The 23,423-nt window shown below is 39.7% G+C and overlaps 1 protein-coding gene across 2 annotated transcripts in view; it reads right to left on the reverse strand.

Moving 5' to 3' along the window:
• Positions 1 to 3,073: 3,073 nt before the first annotated feature.
• The window catches only part of lonp1 (lon peptidase 1, mitochondrial), a 55,595-nt gene continuing 35,245 nt past the window's right edge, over positions 3,074 to 23,423 (reverse strand). For both annotated transcript variants that reach the window (XM_076722470.1, XM_076722463.1), the window contains 8 exons: positions 20,006 to 20,128; positions 19,808 to 19,924; positions 15,969 to 16,109; positions 9,937 to 10,102; positions 9,758 to 9,844; positions 9,498 to 9,625; positions 9,059 to 9,223; positions 3,074 to 3,794 (listed from right to left, as the gene is read on the reverse strand). In XM_076722470.1, the coding sequence (XP_076578585.1) occupies positions 3,639 to 3,794; positions 9,059 to 9,223; positions 9,498 to 9,625; positions 9,758 to 9,844; positions 9,937 to 10,102; positions 15,969 to 16,109; positions 19,808 to 19,924; positions 20,006 to 20,128 (1,083 nt within the window). In that variant the 3' untranslated portion in view covers positions 3,074 to 3,638. The remainder of the gene's footprint in view (positions 3,795 to 9,058; positions 9,224 to 9,497; positions 9,626 to 9,757; positions 9,845 to 9,936; positions 10,103 to 15,968; positions 16,110 to 19,807; positions 19,925 to 20,005; positions 20,129 to 23,423) is intronic.

Below are 23,423 nucleotides of genomic sequence, written 5' to 3' on the forward strand. Positions count from 1 at the left end.
AAATAATCTAAAAATCGCTTCTTAAAATCTCACTTCTACTCTACATAATTTACACATCAAACCATAGGAAAATATGCTAGTCACAGACATGTAACTACAGAAGCAAACAGACTTGTTCTTTTGGCTCCATGAGACTGCAAACGACAGGCCTGCATTGACTCCTATGTTAACTGTGGGCACAAAATTCAGGAGGGAAGCAGAAACTATTCCTGTTCTCATATTTTTGACACTACACACACAAATTTCACACAGTATGCCCAGCAGGGTCTCCTATTTCTCAAGATATCACCATTCAGGCCATAGGAGTTACTGTCTTTAAGGTAGAAGCCGGAATATTAGAGGTGCACCTCAGCTAAAATCTCTATGAAATGTACTGATCTGAGCTTGGAGTCAAACAGCAGTTATCATCACCATAGCAGCCTCTAATTACAGAGGGGGAAACACAGCTGATATAGATTTGCTAGTTAGTGCAGTTTCAAGCCCCGTTTACACGTGCAGGGATATTTTGAAAAACATTTCCCTTTGTTTGTGCCCTTCGTTTACATGCAAATGGAGAATTCACCTCTGAAAACGATGCATTCTAAAAACTCCTGCCAGATTGGAGATTTTGGAAAACTTCTGTTGCATGTTTGCATGTAAACTGAGAAAAACAGAAAAACTGAGAAAAACAGAGTTTTAGGTAGCCGATGTTACATTATGCACCAGAACTTGCACCTGCAACTGCACCAAAAGTGCGATCTATGTTCACATTTTCATTTGGCTATGGTGATCATGGATACATTCAGAGTAGCAGTTGCATTTATGTTGGTGCAAATACAGCTGCTCTATTATATCGAGGAGGAGATGAATGAGTGCTTGGAGGTCAGCAATTTTGCAACACCCCCCCTCCAACACGAAGAGCCAGTCTGCGTCACTGCCAGCGTCGCCGGTTTTGGGTCCGACCTGGGTGAACTGCTGTCTGGTGGGAGAAAACGGACATGTGTACACGCTGTTATTTTTGAAAACGGAGAGGGTGAAATGTCCACACACACACACACACACACACACACACACAAACCCAGAGAGAGAGAGAGAGAGAGAGAGAGAGAGAGAGAGAGAGAGAGAGAGAGAGAGAGAGAGAGAGAGAGAGAGAGAGAGAGAGAGGGGTTTTTTTTGCTTTTGGAGACTTTAGGAACCATAAGTAAGCCTGCATTTTGGGAACTCAGTGTTCTAGTGTTCTCATAGAGTACTATGAGCTCTTTAAGATAAGATGGTGCCTGACCATTTAGGGCTTTGTAAGTAAGGAGTAAGGATTTTGAATTCTATTCTGGATTTTTCTGGATTTTACAGGGAACCAGTGCAGAGTGGCAGAGCACAGAAAAATATGATCTCTTTTCCTTGTTTTTGTAAGAACAAATGCCCCAGCATTCTGGATCAGCTGAAGAGTATTTAGCAACAAATTGGGGCAGAATTGCAATAATCCAACCTGGAAGTAACAATGCATGGACTAGGTTTTCTGCATCATTTTGAGACAGGATATGCCTGATTTTTGCAATGCTACGTAGGTGAAAAAGGCAGTCCTTGAAATTTGATTTATGTGGGAGTTAAAACACACATCCTGATCAGAGATAACTCCCAGAATCTTTACAGTGGTATTGGAGGCTGGCACAATGCCATCCACAGTTGCTATATCATCAGATAGTGAGTTTTTAAGTTGTTTAGGACCAAGTACTATAACTTCAGTTTTGTCCGAATTTAGTAGCAAAAAATTGCAGGTCATCCAAGACATGGAGTTTAGTTAACTGATTGGTTTGTTCTGGCTTAATTGATAAATATAGCTGGGTATCATCTGCATAGTAATGAAGATTCATGGAGTGGTTCCTGATAATATTCCCTAAAGGAAGCATATATCAGGTGAATAGAACTGGTCTAAGCTCTGAACCCTGCGGAATTCTGTGACTGGCTTTAGCAAGCACACATCATTAATGTGCACAAATTGAAAACGATCTGAAAAGTAGGATTTAAAACAGCTTAGTGCAGTTCCCTTAATGTCAATGAAGTGTTCCAGTCTCTGCAATAGGATACCATGGTCAATGGCATTGAATGCAGCACTAAGATCTAGCAAGACTAGTAAATAGACAAGTCCTTTGTCTGATGTTATTATCATTTGTAACTTTAACCAGTGCTGTCTCTGTGCTATGATGTACTCTAAATTCTGACTAGAAATCCTTAAATAAACAATTGTTATGTAAAAAAAAAATAAATAAAAAATCACACAACTGATCAGCAACTGCCTTCTCAAGAATTTTAGAGAGAAAAGGAAGGTTAGATATAGGTCTATAGTTGGCTAAAGCCGCTGGATCAAGAGTAGGCTTTCTAAGAAGAGGTTTTATTAGCTACTTTAAAGGACTGTGGTACATATTGATAATTGATCAAGACAGATTGATCATATCTAATAAAGAAGAGCCAATTAAGGGTAAATCTTCTTCTCTGAGCAGAAAACAGAAGGAAATTAGAGCCTGCCTTACACAAACCTGTGTCTTATGACAAAACAATGTCACTTCTGTCAGCATTCAACATCAAGTTACTTCACTGTGAACTGTTTTCTTTCTTTGGTAGAAAGTAGCCCTGATGAACACCACCAACCAGTCCCTTAAAACAAGAATATTTAATATCCTCAAACTTGTAATAAAATATTTTTTATTTCAGCTTTCCTGTAGGAGTTTGTTCCTGATCATTCACCATAGTTTGCTTGCACCTCATGTTTTAAGTTGTTTAATTATCCTCCAAAGAATTGAGATCAAAATAATTGTGATCTCCATGTTGCAAGAGTAAATGCACACATACTTCACCACACTGAAAGTGTTTGAATGTGTTATTATGTGTTAGTTTACAGTATATGTTTTTTCTGTCTATTTGTGACAGTTTGTAAAATTGTGCTATGTAAATATGGTTAATCTAAGACATCTTCGTGTTTCTGTTTGTTAAGCTTGATAGCTAAAGGCTTTGGACGGATCAAATCTAAGTTCTGTCAATTAGAAATGCATTTACAGATTCACAGGTTGATTGAAACAATTAACAGCATCCAGCAGAGTTGTGATTATTATTTATTTCATCATCATCATATCTGGCCAATAATAATATAAAATACCATACGAGATCTATGAAAGAGTCCATCCACAGTCCTGTATAATGAGAGCTGTGGGTAATGAGGCTGCCTGGCAGCAAACATGCCACCTCAACCAATGTGCATCATCACTATCGTCACCATCAGATCACTGTGTATGACATACACAGTATGTATGTGTCTGTCTTTGGCACAGTTGACTGCATGGTTTCAGTCTTGTGATGCTGTCCTCAATCACATGGCGGTCTTCCTACATTCAGGAGTCCTGTGGTGGTTGAAACTGAATTGTATGTAAGGGATCACCAAGCCAGCTGTTCCACTGGAGGATATGGGAACAATAATTCACCAAAACAGGACCACAGATTCTGGACTGCATATTTACAAGAATCAGTCAATAACTGGATTTTACTAACTACAACTAGGATCACAATCTGTGTTATGTGGTAGCAAATAGCCTTCTGGGTTCTGAAGTGCAGTGGAAAGAAGTCCTAATCCACCTTGTCTTGGTTTTAGCACTGTAGTTGAAGGCAGGTTATGAAGGACTTTGTGGGAAGACAATGGGGTACATTTGGCTGTAGTGGTCCACAAAGTGGACCTCCAGACCCTGGGTGATGTAGTCTGCCAGGTCAGAGAAGTCCTTCCTGTTCTCAGCTGGCAAGATGATGCAGGTCACACCAGCACGACGAGCCTGACAGGGACACAAAAATCCAGTTCAAATTCTTAAGTAAACATAGACATTAATTTGAAACTTTGAAACGTATTTCAAAGTGACGTCTAGAAAAACAGGTATATTTTTGCCCTGACAACAGTGGAGTCTAAGAAATGTAACATTAGTTTTTTTCAATTCATTCAACATGTAGGCCCACAGAAATATCTGAACTATCTGAAGTACTGGCGAGATTGTCTGAAAATTTGCTGTAGATATTCATGGTCCCCAAGATTCCTAGCAGTTTTAGTGACCCCCTGACATTTCCTCTAGTACAGGCATATAAAAAATACCTTTGTGCAAACAAAATGTGGATTTCTGACAATTGCGCCATCTGTCCAACACTTCGTTCTTGTGGGAGCCGCTACCTGCCTTTTCGACTTTGTAGTCTTTCTAAGGTTGGAGGTACACTTCCAGTCCCCAAATGTGTTGGGCTGTACAGTGATTTTTACTTAGTGGCCACAGTTGGAACTGCAAGTCAAGTGATGTCCTCAGAGTCAGACTTTTGCTGGATGTATCCATTTTAAAAGGAAAAGCTGTAAAATCTTTCATCAAATTTCCCATGAAACCCTACTCTAGCGTTAGCATTACATCAGAGCCCTCTCTTGTTTTATTTGGTTTTTAGCTTAGATTCCAGAACTGTCAGACTTATCCATTAAATTGTTAAATCAGAATATGGTTTCTCAGTAGGTCAGAGGTCATGCTACACTGGGAACATGGATAGTGTGTTTTAGGGCTTGTGTACCTCTGTAGGTCATGTCCTGACCTACAGAGATGGAATGTGGAGCAAATGATAAAATTGATTGCACTGATTACCTATCTCACGTTTCCTTTTCGTTACATGACTTTGTCAGAGCATGAGCAGAAAAGTCATTAAAAGTAACCTTTGGCCCTCAACAGAGACTTAATGGTAGCAGAAGAATATGTAGCCGTCTGTGGTACTGAGTTGTGGTGTGTGTCTTTGGGCAAAAAGAATGAGATGTTTCCACAGTGCTGTAGTAAAAGCTCATGTAATTGCCTATTACAGCAAGCAGTTAGACATTTGCTAATTTCTCCTGTCTAATGAATCATTACATCAAAAAACATAATTTAGGTGAATTTACATCTAAACTTTCAATGTGGCATTCTTTGCAGAGGGGACATAATGTTAATTTTTGCATTTTTTTACAGGCGTTTACATTCTCTGCTTCAATATAAATGGATCAAGGGAGTCAGAGCTGGGCATCTGACTCTTGAATTGTTACTTTTAAACTTTAACTTCAAACTTTATTTATTTATATGGCACTTTTCATACTTAAAAAGCAACAGAAAGTGCCTCACAGAGGCTAAAAACGACAGAGAAGAAAACCCAGCCCTCCCGCCCTCATAACTACATACAGAAACACACACACAGACACACACGCACATGCACCCATACGGATAAGATAAGTAGTAAGCCACCTTTGGGGGCCATCCACACTGAGAGGGCCCCCGGCTCATGACCGGGGGGCGCCGCCCGAGACCACCCCGACCCAGGCAGACAGAAGGCCCCACACCAAGGTGCAGAGGCCTCCAGCCATCCAGGCCAGAGCCGTCCCCTCAGCAGCGCCCCCATCAGTAGGCCAGAAGCAGTTCCCAGTGAGGGGGGCCTCCATGAGGAAACGCTTGACCTAAAAACCAAGGACCCCCATGAGGAAACAATAAGCGCAACATCATTTTTTTTAATTAAAAATTTACATTACGTAATTCCATCTATTAGCTATACCTTCTTAGAGGGTCATGGGGGGCTGGAGCCAATCCCAGCTAACATTGGGTGAGAGGTGGTATAAACCCTCGGCAGGCCGCCAGTCAGTCAGAGAGCTGACATGGACAACCATTCACACTAACATTCAACAACTGGTGGGGAAGACTTCCCCTCATCATGTTTTTTGTTTCATGTTTTTGTGAAACACAAGAGACTTTAATGAAATGAGACTAGTGAGCCTGCTGGCTAGCTTTGTCTAGTTGGTCTGGAAGAACCTGTGTTAGCTGTTGTTAGAAACTGTTGAAACTATGAACTCTGTTTTTTTGCAGACCCAGTTGCTCTTCCACCAAACAAAATACCACCAAAGAGACCTTGTACACTTTCAGAAGTGGAAATCAGAGAAATGAAGAAATCACTAGACTCTATGTCAGGAGACATTGTAAATATCTCTAAAAGACAGAAACTGAAACTGGACTTGATGGTCAAATCAAGGAACTGCAAAGACAAAATATTGACAAGGATAAAAGGACAGCCCTAATGGAGGGTCGAGTGACAGACCTGGAACAATATTCCCACAAAAATGACCTAACTGTCAGAGGCTTGGAGACCAGGCCTCAGTCTTACACGAGGGTGAGGACAGCAGTGAGCCCAAGCCAGATCTTCCTCAAGCAATGGATGCCCACTTTCTTCAACATTACATGTATATCCATGGACAATAACAATATTGAGGCACGTCATCCTCTCCAAAAAACAAAAGCACAAGAAACCTGCACTTCATCAGTAGGAAAAAAACAAAAAAAAAAACTGCTAAGCCTGGGGAGAACGCTGAAGGGAACCGATGTGTATGACAAGGAACAACTGACAAAGAAAAATGCTGACACTGCCAGACAGGCAAAATTTTTGAGGAAACATAATAGGATCCTACTGACATGCAAGGTGTTTGTAAAACTGAAGTGAAAGTGAATTGAAACTGTTCAAGGCAATTACAGAGTTCTCATTTCAGAGAGAGAACGTTCCTATTGGCTGTTCCACAAATGCAGATGCATGTGCATGTCCCTTCAGTTGGTGAAAGCCTAGTCTTGCATAGCCGCACTTCATTTTAGTGCTCAAGAATGTGAATGTCTGATTCAATAGAAAATCCTGCCTTGCCTACTGCAGCTTAACTTCAGACTCATTAATGAATGGTGTCAAAAGATTTTCAGTAGTCTGATGTTTGTCAGGAAAATGAGAAAAAGGTTTGTAAAGGGCAGTATTACACCATCCTTAGATAATGAGTTTAGATATTTAACGCTTCAAAGGCATAATGACATTGTCTCTACTCAGAAATCAGTGTGCCTGTTGGAAGTTGAGAAGCAAAGTTACCAAGCTAAATTAACTAAAAAAGAAAGAATATTTCATGAAGAAAAATTCAGCTCAGTAAATAAAGAGCAGGTTTCACTGGCTTGAATTGTAGACCAATTAGTATACTCACTATGTTGAGTAAGCTACTTAAGAAGATCATTTTCAATCAAATGCTAAGATATTTTTGTAAAATGTTCTATTTACATCAGCTCTGCATGCTTATTGACAGGGCACTCTACTAGCACTGCACTAGTATAGATGAACACTTTTTCACCTTTAGCTCTTGCCTGGATGAAGGTATCTCTCTGGCAGAACACTGCGTTTTTCAATGGCTGCTTTTCTGACAGTAAAAAATATTTTGTGGTGTTCCACAAAGGAGGTGTTTGGAGCCACTTTTATTTTGCAATTCTTATTAATGATATACCTTATGTTACAAAATCTAACCTAGTTATGTATGCTGATCACTCAACTCTGTTGTGTGTCAACAACTTTAGTGGAGCTGAGAGAAAATCTACATGTTGATTTTCATTACTAAACTGGCGAAAATGAACAAAGTTAGAACTGAACATTGCCAAAACTAAATATATTGTAATTCGTAGTAGGAATGTTCTTTCTAACGCCACTTCACTCAACTTGTCTACAGATGGGATATCAGTTAGTCAGATAAACTAAGTTACTAGGTGTTAACTTTGACGGCTTACTGTCTTGGCCTGACCATACTTACTACATTGATGATAAAGGACGTTGCTATTTAAAGGAAATATTTTGCATAAGTTCCATCTTCTGTTATGATTGAAGGTGTTCAGTCACTTCGTCTGTCACACCTGGAGTACTGCCCAGTCACTAAGTGAAGTGCTGCTCAAAAAGATCTAAAAAACAAAACTCAAATTGTTCAGAACAGAGCAGCCAGATTAGATCTACGTTGCTCTTTTCATGCTAATGTCTATGAGATACATAAATGATCAATTTAGCTAACTGTGGAGGATAAATTAATATATAGTCTTCTGTTGTTCATGCAAACTGTCATTTGAAAAACTACACTATACTCCCTTTTGTGAACTATCCGTGTAAACTGGTTTACACCATGATGCCTGTCTCAATCCTATTTGTGGATTCTGGTCCCACCTTTAACACCATCATCCTGGCTGTGATGCAAGACATGCTCTCCCAGCTGAGTGTGTCTGACTCCACCTGCAGGTGGATTACATATTGACAGGCAGCATGTGAAGCTGGAGAAACATGTATGACTCTCAGACCATAAGCCCCCCCAAGGCTGCATCCTTTCATCTCTACCCTTATCCCTATATACCAACAGCTGCACATCCAGTCATCAGTCCATCAAGCTCCTGAAGTTTGTGGATGGCACCACCCTCACTGGGCTCATCTTTGGTCGGGATGAGTCCACCTACAAGTGAAGACTGACCAGCTGGTGACCTAGTACAGACAGACCATTACCCTGTGTGACTCCACAGTCGTGGAGTCCTTCTGCAGAGTCCACCATCATCACCCAGGACCTCAAGTGGGAGCTAAATATCAGTTCCATGACCAAGAAAGCACAACAGGGGATGTACTTCCAGCAGCAGCTGAAGAAAATGAACAAGCCCAAGATGGTGTACTTCTACACCACCATCATTGAATCCATCCTCACCTCATCCATCACCATCTGGTGCACTGCTGCCACTGCCAACGACAAGGGCAGACTGTGGCGAATCATTCGCTCTGACAGGTACTCTTTGTAACACTCTCCTCCAGCATGAGGCTGCGGTCCTTGATGACTAAAACCTTACGCAAGAGCAGTTTCTTCCTGAACACACCTTGCTTCATCAACAAAGCTTGAGACCTCCACTGACACAAATAAAGTCTCAATGTATTACAGTAATGTAGATATATTTATCTCTCTAGTTGCACATATTCTTTATACTGTGAACTATTGCACATTCCTTCCATTGATTTTAAACACTGTCAAACTATTTCATATTTATGACTCTTGACTTTGTACTTTGTGTTTTATTTTTATTTTCTCTTACTCGGTTTATTTGTATGCACCAAAACTCCAAGGCAAATTCCTTGTATGTGAGAGCTGAATTGGTAATAAACATAATTTTGGAAGAAGGCCTTATTGTTGCATGTTTTGAATATGTTGGCAACTGTTTATATCTGTGCGTGTGTGTCTTATACTTACAGCTATAGTCTTCTCTTTGATTCCACCTACTGGCAGAATTTTGCCAGTCAGTGACACTTCACCAGTCATGGCAACGTTCTGACGCACTGGCTGGTTGGTTGCCAGGGACAGCAGTGCTGTAACAATGGTGCAGCCAGCGCTTGGTCCATCCTTGGGAGTTGCCCCCTAGAAAGAAATGACAGTTATAGACAAACAGACAGGAATGATCACTGCTGCCAGCCACGGTGTATTTTTGATACTATCACAGTGGACACTAAAGCAGGATATTTTGAAATATACACTTAGTGGTTTTAAGCACTTCTGTTTCTAAAAATGCTATACAAATAAAATGCATTTTAATTTGCATACTTTTTAGGTAGTAGGTAGGTAGGTAGTAGATCAAGATTAAGCATAGTGATCTGTAAAACATTTATTTTCAGTACTCTTTCACCATGATTACCTCAGGGACATGCAGGTGGAGGTGCGAAGTGACCAGGAAGTGATTTTCTGGTTCTTGGGTCATCAGAAATGTTCTTGCAAAGGTTGAAGCAATCTTTGCACTCTCCTTCATAACGTCCCCCAGGTGACCTGTAGAGGAGCACAAACATCTTTAATATACTTTCAGTTCGGTATCTGGTGAAGACATCAGAACAGCACTGGACATCATTTGATCAACCTCCATTCTGCAGAGTGACTCAGTTTGTGGCCGTCCTGACTGACCTGTTACCTCCAGTGACCCCTCTCCTTTAGGGTCTGCTCCTCCCAAAGGACGGCGCAGTGAAGTCTCAATGAACAGCGTAGACCCTCCTACACAGAGTACAAAATGCAGACAGACCATCAGTCTGTTACATTTTCTATTGATACAGTTTTGTGTGTGCGTGTGTGCACGTGTCTCTCACCGAGAGCAGTCCATGCCAGCCCCATGACCACTCCTGGTGGGGTGACATTGTACATTCGATCAACTGTGAAAACAGGTTTACCCACATAGTCCTGCAGGTTGTCAGGTGTAACAGTCACTGGGGTACGCTCACCACTGACAATACTGAATGCCACCTTACGGAAAACCTGACAGACAAAGATCGAGAAGTAATTACACACCAAAAAAGAACACTGGGGGATGTGCTACTGTCTGGCATTTCTGTACTGTTAGGATAAGAAATAATGTTTTTCTCGCATTGCACGACTGTCCATCTACTGCTTTCCAAATTAATGGCATGTCCACATGAATATGTTTTCATTTTAAAATGGTATTTTAAAATGAAAACTACCTCCATCAACATGAGCATTTCCGCATCTTTCCAGAAATAATCTCCATCCATAAAAACACACGTGAAAAGGCATATCACATGACCATTCATGTACACTGGGCATGTGCATGTTAGTGTAAACAGAGGGTTGACTGCTTAGTTGTAGAAAATATTGTGGAGAAAGAACAGCAAAAGTGAGACCAGAGATCCCTTTGTTTGAACCAACAACGAAGTGGCGCTGTTACTGAAAGTAGCACATAATTATAAGGTGGGAGCAGAATGCAAAGATTGCCAGTCATTGTTTGCGATGACTGCCAATCTTTGTATTGAAATACAGCAACATATCAGAGCTGTATTGGAAGAAGTTATTATTTTATATTTCTATGTGTTATTATGTTATTCTAACTTTCTATTATACAGTATTTTACAGGCCGAGCTGGTACCAAGGCAACAGACAATAGTTTTTCCTGAAAACAGGACAAAAATGATGAGGCAGAGACACATGACTGCTTTTCATCAGAGTCCTCTGAATTAAGCTATTTTTGTTAAAACATTATCAATAGCATTGTGTTGTCTTTCAATTTCATCATTTCAGATCATTTATTTTCATCATAACACATACTCCATCTCAGAGGCAAACATTATTCTACTCTTCATATTAATTCACTATTCCTGTCCAGTGAAACCCACGTGACTGCATTGTATCTCTTGTATGGGTTGAGAAAACACTCTTCTTAGGCTAAATAATATTCAAAAAGCCACTTAAAGCAACTGGAAAATGCAGAGTAACAAACTGAACAAACAATTGACAACTGTAAAAAGTAACAATTGATTTTTAGAGATATGTGATTCTCACAGGACAGTGATGTAACAAACATGACAATGTTATGGAATATGATGCATTGGTGAACATTAAACAATCCAGTGGCATATAAAGTACTCAAAATTAGCTCAACTTTAAGAATCCACAGCAGTAAAATGCAATATGCACATTAATGCAGCAGTAATATTCATCCAAAAACATCAGATATACAAGCATGTTTTTAAAAAATTTGGGACGCTGTAAAACAGAAAAAGAAGTAGAATATGATGATCTGCAAAACATTGAAACCCTATATTTAACTGAAAATACCACAAAGACAGATATCAAACGGTGAAGCTGAGAAATGTAACTGTTTTTTGAAAATTATATCCTCACCTGGAATTTGATGCCAGCAACACATTCCAAAAATTTGGGACAGTGGCAACAAAAGACTGGAAAAGTTGTGAAATGCTATAAGAAAACTCCTGCTGGAAAATCTCACAATTAAGTAGGTGAACTGGCAACAGGTTAGTAACATGATTGGGTATAAAAAGAGCATCCCAGAGTCATTCTGAGGTAAAGATTAAGCAGGGGTTCTGCACTCTGATGGTATGGGGGTGCTTTAGTGCACTCAGCATGGGTAACCTGCACATTTGTGAAGGCACCATTAAAGCTGAACAATACATGTAGGTTTTGGAGCGAAATATGCTGCCAAGTAGACAATATATTTACAGGAAAGGCTTTGCTTATTACAACAAGACAATGCCAAACCACATTCTGCACATTTTACAGCAGTATTGCTCTGTAGTAAAAGACTCTAGTTGCTGAACAAGCCTGTCCGCAGTACTGACTTGTTAATCACTGAAAATGTTTGGTGCATTCTGAAATGTAAAATATGACAGAGGAGACCCTGAGCTGTTGAGCAGCTGAAATGATATATCAAGCAAGGATGGGAAAACATCCCACTTTCAAAATTACAGCAACTGGTCTCCTCAGTTCCCAAGTGTTGTTTAAAGAAGAAGTGACACAACAATAGAGTTGTAAACAGGACCCTGTTCCACCTTTTTGAAATGTGTTGCTGGCGTCAAATTCTAAATGAGGATATAATTTTCATAAGATTAAACTTCTCATTTGTAACATTTGATACGTTGTCTTTGTTTGCTTGTTTGTATTTTCAATTACATTTGGGGTTTCAGTGTTTTGCAAATTATTACACTCTGTTTCTATTTACATTTTACAGTGTCCCAACTTTTTTGGAAAGTCAGTAGCGAAACACACAAGGACAACATTTTGCTGCACAATGAGTACTTTTACGTTTCACACCATTGTACTTTAAGTATATTTTGCTGATAAAACTTACATACTTTACTTCAGGTTTTGAAAGCAGGGCCTTTAGTTGCATTGGGGTATTTTGACAGTGTGGTATTAGTACTTTTACTTAAAGTTCCCATATTATAAAGCTTTTTCAAAAAGTTAACATAGGTCTGTGAGTTCCAGAAAGCATGTTTTTGAAGCTTTTAGGAAAGGATTCTCGCTTACCTCTATTTCCCTCTATTTCATTCCCTTTCAGAATGTGCTGTTTCTGGTGTCTGTAGCTCTAAACAAAATTGAGCTGCTGCCCATTACATACAAATAAGCTGCTGCTCATTTGCCCACGCCCCACTCATAAACTGTTACCATGATAACAGGGAGATAGTAGACTCTAATGTAGCACTACCCGTGCGAAAGAAGCGGAAATGGCAGCAATGAACAGACCTAGTTCTTCAGTAGTTCAATCGTACATGTTCGAACCTGAATCAGATCCTGAAGAAAGAGGGGAGGCTCCTGCAGAACCTCACACTCAGAGAATTCAGCAGGACGCTTCTGAATGGTTAGTTAAAAAATGTCTTACAAGAAGTAACTAGAAGCTAGCGTTTAGCCTTACATCATTCTCAAAAACACACACTACAACACGCAAGATTTCACGCTAATCTACAAAAGAAACACACAGCTAGTTATTTGTATACTTACAGGTCCCTCGTCTGCAGGTATTCCACACAAAGGTGCAAGTGACCCTGTACTGGTTGCCCAGGTCCCCCTTGTGTAAGGTATTTTGGGATGGTTAAAATGTAAATGTTTGTAATTGTAACAGGGAAGTGACATTGGTCGGGAGAGACAGACAGAGAGGATAGAGAGATGGGGCTCTGTCTGCGTTTGGAGGTCAGCAATGTGGGAGGACAATCGGCCTAACTTTCCTTGGTTTAAGGACTCTAACCGAGGTACGGATTGTTTTTTTTTGGATTCTGGATTCCAACGGGGCATATATGGTGAGATAGCATAGTGTTTTCACTGATCAGAGCTATGGCACTCATCACTCACCTGCCTCTCTAAGCAGAATTTTGTTCCTTTCTTTGGACTTGGATTTCTAGGGGGAAATCAATCTTCCATGGGACTGATTTATTTATGTTAACGTACTGAAGAAACCTGAAAGATCTCTGAACTGGGTGTATGTGTTAATGTTGTTTTTGAATTGTTTAAAGCCCCTCTGTCTTTGTCTAAGCTGTCCCGCAGTGGATGGGATTTAAGTTTGTTGTCATTAATAAATTGTGGGAATCAGAAGTTTCTGAAGCACTTTCGTTAATTAATAATTTCAACATTAATTTTGATTGTGGGGGCACGGTGGCGCAGCAGGTAGTGCGCGTGCCACACAGCAATAAGGTTGCAGGTCCGATCCCCCGGTTCTCTCCGGCTTCTTCCCACAGACCAAAAACATGCTCATTAGGTTAATTGGTGACTCTAATAATTGTCCTTAGGTGTGAGTGTGAATGGTCGTCTGTCTCTATATGTTGCCCTGCAATCGACTGGCAAGGGTGTACCCTGCCTCTCGCCTGTTGACAGCTGGGATAGGCTCCAGCCCCCCCGCAACCCCGAAAGGGATAGTCAGGTATAGAAGATGAATGAATGAATTTTGGTTGTGGTTTGGTTCATGTTTATGCTTTGAATTTATGAATATAACTTGTTTGATCAGTATCTGGGGATGGCCTAACTCACACACATCCAATCTGCCCATGACCTATGGATTAGTGTATAGAAGCTTTTCCCCGGAGGTTTTTTATGAATAATTGTTACAACCCCTCTTTTAGAAAAAGTCTCCCAGCTAATTCTGTCTTGTACCGACTGAGGTTGGAGAAACAGTCAGTCTCGAAGTGGTTAGCACACACCAACAGGTTTTGCCATCTGTAGCTGGGACGTTGCCTTCAAAAATGACTTCAATCTACGCCGCTCTTCTGTCCCCTGTGGCTGGGAGCTGATGGAGTGATTTGTGCTCGTTTTTACAGCCAACAACAGAACACTTCATGTCGCGCCTGATGATTCCTAAACCAGTGCATTTGATAACAAAATGGCGGATCTCTGAAAAGCAGGTATCTGGTGGGTGGAGAGACAATGTATGTATGCTCTGATGGGAGGGGGGTGGTGGGTGGGAATATTCAAATGTGCCAGCCAATGACTGGCTCATCTGGAAACTGCAGGCAGGGTACTTTCAGAAATCTGTATCTCACTCAAAAAAAACATGGACTGTCTTATTTCACAACTTGTATGCGTGTGGCAGCACCAGAGACCCAAAATAACACCCCAAATCCCATTTCATAATATGGGACCTTTAAGCAAGGAATCTATATACTTCTTCCACTTCTGCAAAATGGCTGTAAAACACACTAAGGTTAACCAAAGCTATCAAAGTTTCAAATTAAGCAAAGTTTTAAACATTTAAGCATCAAAAGAAATCCATTATTTAAACAAATGCATGCACACACGCACGCATGGATGCACAGACACACACACACACACAAACACGTAAATAATGGATAGGCTATGATATATTAATGTTCAGAATGTTTCAGAAAAAGGTCTTATTTTATACTTAACTGAAGATCTACCTCTCTTTTTCTATCTCTCACACAAATGCACACTCATTCAAACAGAGATGCTTTTTATAAAGAAACATTTTTCAAACAATTAGATAAAAGTGGTGTTATTGACATTAGCCACCAACAAAGATACTCGAATACTAGGCTATTTCTAGGCTACTATAGCCTAGGTCACACACTTTATATTTCCTTTAAATATGGACAGTTATGATAATTAATATTATTAAGATTACTTTATTAATATAAGTTTTACTATGTTATGGGTCAAGAAGTTTTACCAACTCACACGTCTCACTCATGTCTCCTGTTTCGTAATTGTCTGTCTCACATTACTAGCTCTGCTGGGTGGCTGGAAATCCTTGCCATAGGGGGTTAGGGTTAGGGTTAGCAGTATCTATTTATTAAAGTGTTTTGCATTCTAAAATGAAAATGTATTACACTGGACCAATTCTATTCTCCCACCTACTGCAAACACCAGCAGTCTCTGCTGGTCCTATCAAAGGATGAAGAAGTAGTAAGTTTGTTTGACATGCTGAAACTTCTGCTGATCCAGACCAAAATCTTTGTTCTAAGTCAGTGTTTCCCAACCACTGTGCCGTGGCACATAAGTGTGCCGTGAGAAATCATCAGGTGTGCCGTGGATGATTATCCAATTTCACCTGATTCACCACTCAGGTGAAATCTTCCTGTGTGTCTTTCTTCAATTCCTGCAAGAATATCAGCTTTGTGTTCAACTAAACAGGCCCAGGTTTCACACTGAGTAAGTAAATTGAGTGAATTGAGACTGGATTTTCATTATATTTCAATAAATATACTTTTTGTGACATGTTTGTTTGGTGGTGTGCCTTGTGATTTTTCTAATGTAAAATATGTGCTGTGGCTCAAAAAGGTTGGGAAACACTGCTCTAAGTAGCCGAATGCATGCAAGCTCTGGTTTAGCAAAGACATAAGAAAAGGGGTTTACTGTATTTTACCTTTTCAACTTGTTTCTGCAGGTTCCTGACTCCGGATTCCCTACAGTACTGTTTGATGAGCAGGCTGAGCGCATCAGATGAGATTGAGGCCTTCTCCTCAGTCAGACCACACAGAGAGCGGAGCTGAGGGACCAGGTAACGCTGGAGAAAGGGAGAAATGGAAATTAAAATTATTATTATCATTAGTGCTCGCTCCTTTCCTCTTCACCCTCTACACATCAGACTTCAGACACAGCACCAACAGTTGTAACATCCAGAAGTTCTTGGATGATACAGCCAACGTTGGACACTTCATAACCAACTTTGTCAACTGGTGTGGCCTGAGCCACCTGCACATAAACACCAGCAAAACAAAGGAGATGGTGACTGATTTCCGAAGGAAGGTACCACAGACTACACCTGTGAACATCCAGGACTTGGACATTGTGAAGGGGGGGATTACAAATACCTGAGTGTTCACCTCAACAGCAAACTGGACTGGACTCTCTTCACATTCCACCTCGGACTCATTCTGTCACATTGAGTGATATAAATATAACTCTATGCGTTACATTAACGCTCAACTGGGACTTCTTTCTGAAAAACAGTACTGTGTTTCTAACAATAACAGACTTGTGTATATATATTTAAATTGTTATTTTTTATGCTCTTATTTTAGTAGATGTGTCATATTTTAGTAGATGTGTCATGCACCAATTTCACCAGAAAAAATTCCTCGTATGTGTAAAAGCATTCTTGGCAATAAAGCTTTTTCTGATTCTGATTCTGATTCTGATTCTGACTAACAACACAAATGTCCTGTACAGGAGGGGCCAAAGTTCTCTCCACCTGCTAAGAAGACTGAGGTTCTCTGGAGTATGTAAGACACTGTTAAAAACATTTTATGACTGTGGTGGCATCTGCAGTCTTCTATGCAGTGGTCTGCTGAAGTTGTGGAAGTTCAGAGGGGGACAGAGAAAGCCTGAACAAACTGGTCAGGAATGCTGGCCATTCCACCTGCTACTATGAGCAGGTGGGGGCCCTAAGCAGCACCTTCAGCAGCAGACTGCTGCATCCAGGCTGTAAGAAGGAGGGCTACCGCATGTACTTCATTCCAACTGCGATCAGACTGTTTAACTCTGGTACTGTCTTACTGCTCTACACTATTTTGCACTGTGTTTCTCTGTTTTTCATCATCATGCCATTATAATCTCATGTAATACGTAGTGCAATATTAAATTTTTTCTTCAAAATTACATGAGCAATAATATTGTAGCAGAACTGGTCTGTAGCTGACCCTCTTCTCCCCTCTTTGCATTGCTCAGGAGAAGTGTAGTGATAAAACAATCAGACTTTTAAGAATTATTGACCATCTGGAAGGTTCACAGGAAGGTGTGAACCCAGGCAGAGACAGGATGTCTGGTTTAGAGACATCTTCTCACACTCTTTCAGGACAACAAGAGTCACTGATAACACTTTTACTTCTAATTTACATCTGGTCAAGACGTTCTCATGGAGGTGCTAACTCTTTCTTGATAGCCCATGGGAGGTAAGGACAATAAAACTGCCTGGATGGACGAATGCCATGTCCCAAAGGAATCTTCAAATCAGATAATGCTGATGGGTTGTAAATTAGACATTCCTGAAGCAAACTGTTCTGCATGTCAGTGTGCCTTTTTGCTTAATCTACCAAATTAACCAAATCTCTATGTTTGATTTAACCGTAGATGTTATTACATTGCTAAGCTCGTGATCTGTACAATAACAATACTTTCCTGGTGTTTCTAACTTACAGAATGACGAAACTGTGAATTTAACTATTTCAAAGGTTTTCTCTGAGTTTCTACCATGTAACCATACCGCCATCTAGAGGTTCATAGCGGTTAGGTTGAATGTGCTTAGCGGGATACATTTATTAATAAGTAACCATAATAGCGATAATCATTTCGTCAAATATAGTCTGCCCTTCTTTATTCCTTCATCATATTAAAGTTGTTATAACCTTAGTCATCATGTTTATTAGGATTAGTATTCGGAAATGTTACCATGTTCATTGTTTAATGTTGTCGTTATTCATAAGAATTGTCTAACACATGTAGTGAACGCGCATGTTGTTGTTGAAGTGCCATTGAAAATTGATCATTTAAAATATATTCGATTGACCATAGTGAGAAGCAGATGAGCCCTCGTATGAATCATTAATTAATTCTCGCTCTGTGAAATGAAATCACGTTGCGCATCTGCGAACCATCCCACATGCTATTGATTAGACACGCCCTGGAGCGATGACCAAGTTAGACGCGCGCAACAGACTTCAGTTTAGTTTTTCCTTTCTTCCAGTCTAGTTTTTGTGTTGTGTTTTTCTTTCGTCTAGTTTTGTCTTAGTTTGTGTTAAGTTCTGTTCTTTAGTTTTCAAGTATTTTTCCGCTCCGTCGTTTTCTCAGTCTTTTTGTTGCTGCGCACAACTACGCAGATTGGCCTGATTTAATTCTGGAGAAAATGCACTTTTCTAATCTTCTTCGTGAAACTTTCATTTTTGCTCGCCACGCCAAGCCGCATAATTCCTATTTTTGTTATTAAAGTCTAGTCACATAATAATAATTTTGAAGACATTTTCGACCGGCCATCGAAGAGTTTCTCAATCTTATTATTAGTAATCAAAAGCCTTGCCAAATGGCCAACAACTAACTGACCGCACCGAAGACCTGTAGCCTGCTGCTGACCTGCTGGTCCGGGTTAAATAAACATCGGAAGCCGTTCCTCGTCTGTAACCGACACCGAAGACCCTCAGCTCCCGAGACATCCCTGTCCAACACCGGCTCTCAACAGTGGTTTGCTTGATTCGTCCGGCAGACCGCTGTGCAGATCAGAGTGACGGACGACAACGCGGAGCCTCTTCGTGTCAGTTCGGGGTAGATATCTAGGAACGTCGCTGACAAAGTAGGCATACTTAAGCGGTTTTGAATAAGAGTTGGTCCGTGAGGTTGAGATACTGTCAATTTGTTTAAATTCTCTAAATCGTTCATTCAACAAATTAACTTCATATTCGCGTCCCCCCTTTCCCCTTTAAAAACCTACTTCTCACTATCGCCAAACTCATTTTACCATTCTCTTGCCATAAGTTCCTCTGTGCAGTGTTTCTGTTAATTTACCTCATCCATATAATCTATCGCATTATCCATGATTCATATTCATTTCATTATTGTGTTTAATAAATAATCTTTTGCATACAAGTCGTTGTCAGACGGTGTCCTTTTGAGCTGAATATAAGCAATCCCTGTACTGAGAGTTTACGCCTTAGATTATCAGACTGATCTACTGTTGGTTCATTCGTTCACTACATCAGCTTTACAAGATATGATATACAAAATCCTTCTTAGCTGAGGAAGGTTGGTGCCCGGCTTTTATTAACGAATGCAACATTAATTTAGAGGTAATTCCCCTACAATATTTTATATACTGCTACATACTTTTTATCCAATGTGCAAAACTGAAAACACTGTACTTTCTTGAATAGAATATATATGTATACAGAGTTTTGAGTTTCATTTTTTTTTTTTTTTTTTTCCTGTTTTGTATTTTATTCCTTTCTATGTCTTTCATACTTCTGATACTCCTGCTGCTGCCTGTAACACCCAAGTTTCCCGTCTGGGAAATTAATAAAGTGTTATCTTATCTTATCTTATGATGAATTACTAAGGCATATTTAATTTTTTTTACTACTTGATTCCTTAACAGTGAGAAAAATCTGCTTTTATCAAAAGTATACAAAAAAAATACTAAAATAAAATACTTTATAAAGCACACTCTCATTTTTTTTAACATAATTGCAGAAGTGCAGAGGTAGAAATTGGTGTTACCTCAGCAATAGCCAGTTTCTCCTGGGCAACATATCCAGACACATTGATCATCTCCATCCTATCTCTGAGAGGCTCTGGGATGGTGTCAATCACATTGGCCGTGCAGATAAACAAAACCTTTATTGAAACAGAGAGTGATGGGTGGGTCATTTTTGCATTGAAACTGTGAAATTGTACAGAAAGAGCAGACACTCTTACCTTTGACAGATCTACAGCAACATCAAGGTAATGATCGAGGAAGTTGGCATTCTGTTCAGGATCCAAAAGCTCCAGCAATGCAGAGGATGGATCGCCCTGATAACCACGACCAATTTTATCTACCTGGTAAAGGCAGGTCAGATAAAGACTCATTATTCTCCAGCACAGTACCCAAGGATTATCTCCACACTTGTCCTGTTCACTTGTCATAACTGAAATCACCCAAATGGCCCTGATCAAAAGCTTACAAATCATTGAATGTTTGGCCTGAATATAGACACACATCGACACCCTGCAGGTTTCAATGGCTGTAGAAGCTAAGTTACCACATCTGTGACCTGTCTTATTTGTAACTGGTGTCAGTGTATAGATAGGCAATAAGTTTCTTAGTTCTTGAGAGACCCCCTGCAGATTTGATCCAGGATCCAGCCATGGTGAAAGCAAAAGAACTGTCAAAGAATCTGCAAGAAAATGTAGTTTATATTTCTAAATCAGGAAAAGGATACAAAAAATTCAGCAGAGATTTGAAAATGCTAATCAGTAGTGTTCAATCTCTGACAAAAACGTGGAAAATTATGTGCTCTGTTGATACCAAGATACAGTCAGGTCGACAAAAAAGGTTTCAGCCAGAACTGTCAGGAAGATTGGTTGGGATGCAAAGAAAAACAAGCAATTTCTGTGAAAAAGTGAGGTGGTTGTTTAAAGATGCACGATAAATGGGTCAAGTTACCAGAAAATAGATGCTCCTGCGCACATTTAGAACACACCAAACAGCACCTAGACAAACCTAAAAATTCTGGAACAAAGTCATTTGGAATGATAAGACCAAAAATGAGCTCTATAGTCACAGACATAAATGCTAAGTTTGGAGAGGAGTCAATAAGGCCTGTGATGAAAAGTGCAGCAACCTTACTGTGACCCATTCAGTGGATACAACTAAAAAAAAAAACCAAGAATAATAGTTAAAAAAATAAAAAATAAAATGAAGGTTATGATGTGGCTACCACAGTCTCCTGACTGTAATATCATTGAGCCACTTTGGAAAGATCTTGAATGTGCAGTTCACGCAAGACAACTCAAGAAACAACAGGACCTGGAGACTTTTTTGCCAAGAGGAATGGGCAGCTTTGCCACCTGAGAAAATAAAGAGCCTTATCCACAGCTATCACAAAAGATCTCAAGCCATCATTGATGTTAAAGGGGGCAATACACTGTGTTAAGAACTCGCTCATGTTATTTTTTTAATATTTCAAGCAAGATTACCTTTTTATTTCCACCTTTTACAGTTTCAAAATAAGAAACATGGAAAAGGGCCCAATGCAAAACTTAGGGCACCTGCATGGTCAGTACATAGTAACACACCCTTTGGCAAGTATCACAGCTTGTAAAGGGTTATTGTCTTCAGCTTCAGTCTTCAGCTCTTTTTTTTTTTTTTTTGGCCATTCTTCATTTCAAAAGACGTCTAGTTCTATGAGATTCTTCGGCTATCTTGAATGCAATGCTCCTCTGAGGTCTATTCACAGAGTTTCAATGATGTTTCAGGCAGGGGACTGTAAGGGTCACTGCTAAACCTTCAGCTTGTGCCTCTTTTTTTTTTCTTTTTTTTTTTTTTTACAGATGGTGAGATGCTTGATTGCAGAATGTGCTGGTATATTATTGAATCCATTCTTCCCTCTACCAGTGAAATATTCTCTGTGGCACTGGCTGCAACACAAGCCCAAAACATGATTGATCCAACCGGCTAAACTGCTGGAGACATGCTCTGCACCCTTTATTCTCCAAGCATATCTTTGCTTATGTGGCCAAAAAGTTCCACTTTAAATTCATCAGTGCTTTGTTTCCAAAATGCATCAGGTCTGTTCCTTTGCAAACCTCTGAAGGTGAATTTTATGATTAGGACACAGGGACGATTTTTTCCTGATGACTCTTCCATGAAGGTCATATTTGTGAATGAACCACCACTCCAGAGTCTGCTAAATCTATCTGAGGCTCTTTTGCAGTCAAAGCAGGGGTTTTGATTTGCCTTTCTAGCAAGACTATGAGCAATTCTCTCAGAAAGTTTTCTTGATCTTCCACACCTCCGTTTGATCTCCATCATTGCTTTTAACTGACATTTCTTAATTACATTACAAACATTGCTATCCTTTTTTAGCCTTCTACTGCTTTGTGGGCATCAATTATTTTAATTTTGCAGTGCTTGGCAGGTGCTTCAATGAGCCCATGGCTGCCGATTGTGGGGACAAAGTTTGAGGAGTCAGAGTATTTCTAAAGCTTTGACACTGGCAGCACTTGGTCTTTCCTAACAATGATTGCACCATCAAGCTACTTAAGAAGTCAGAGAACTTGGTAAAAATTATCTTAGAGCTCAAATCTCTTGGGGTGCCCAAACTTCTGTATGGTGCTCATTTCCTTTTTTTACTCTAAAATTGTACATAGCAAAAATAATGCATGTATCTTGCTTAAAATATTGAAGAGATTGTTTCATCTTCAACTTATTGACTTTTGGAGATCAGTCCATCTTCTATTTACTTAACTATTCACAGTAACAGAAATTTTGAACAAACCTTTGCATGCCGCTGTATATAGGCCACAGAAGAGTAGAAAATGTATTTTACAATTTCTAAAAACAACCACAAGTAGTGCATTTCATCACTTAAATAGGTATGGGACTGGTAAAGGATGTTAATGTTGCGTACAGGGCACCATACAAACCTTAATGGTTTTTAAAGAACCCTCTCTTGACCTAGCCCATGTAGAGAATCATAGACTAATTTCCAAGCTAAGTTTTTTCATCAGTGTCACTGACAACTGGTGAAGCTGGTTGAGGGTCATAAAATCTTTGACAAATTTCAATCGGACTTTTGTCACAGGCATAGGACTAAGACCGCTTGACTCAGAGTAACAAATGACATTCTAATGCATGCAGACATAGGTGAATACTTCTCAACTTATTAACTTGTATCTAGTTGATAAGTTGAGATGTATTCACCTATGCCTGCATACATAAGAATGTCATTTGTTAAAATTTTTTTAAATGGTCTTCATAACTTTTCCATTTCAGCTGATCAGTTCAGTGGCCCATTTCACTCTATAAAATGTACTTATTTACTTGCATACAAATATATACATATACATGTATGTATATGTATGTATACCTGTATATATATACATGACTGGTAAGCTATATAAATAAAGTTGAAAAAATGAAATAAGTACATGTATACATACAAGTCATCTACAATTTAACTGCCACATTTTCTATTGTGTTCTTTTCTGTATGTCTTATCGATGGTATTTACCCCTATTGCCCAGTAGGCGGCATGTGGAGTATGGGAATATTCAAATAGGCAATGCACTTATCACACTCAGGTGTGTTGGTAGCTGGCAGACTCAAACAGTTTTTTGACCGTCATCTGTG

Source organism: Chaetodon auriga, chromosome 3, assembly GCF_051107435.1.
Source record: "Chaetodon auriga isolate fChaAug3 chromosome 3, fChaAug3.hap1, whole genome shotgun sequence".
Taxonomy (NCBI): Eukaryota; Metazoa; Chordata; class Actinopteri; order Chaetodontiformes; family Chaetodontidae; genus Chaetodon; species Chaetodon auriga.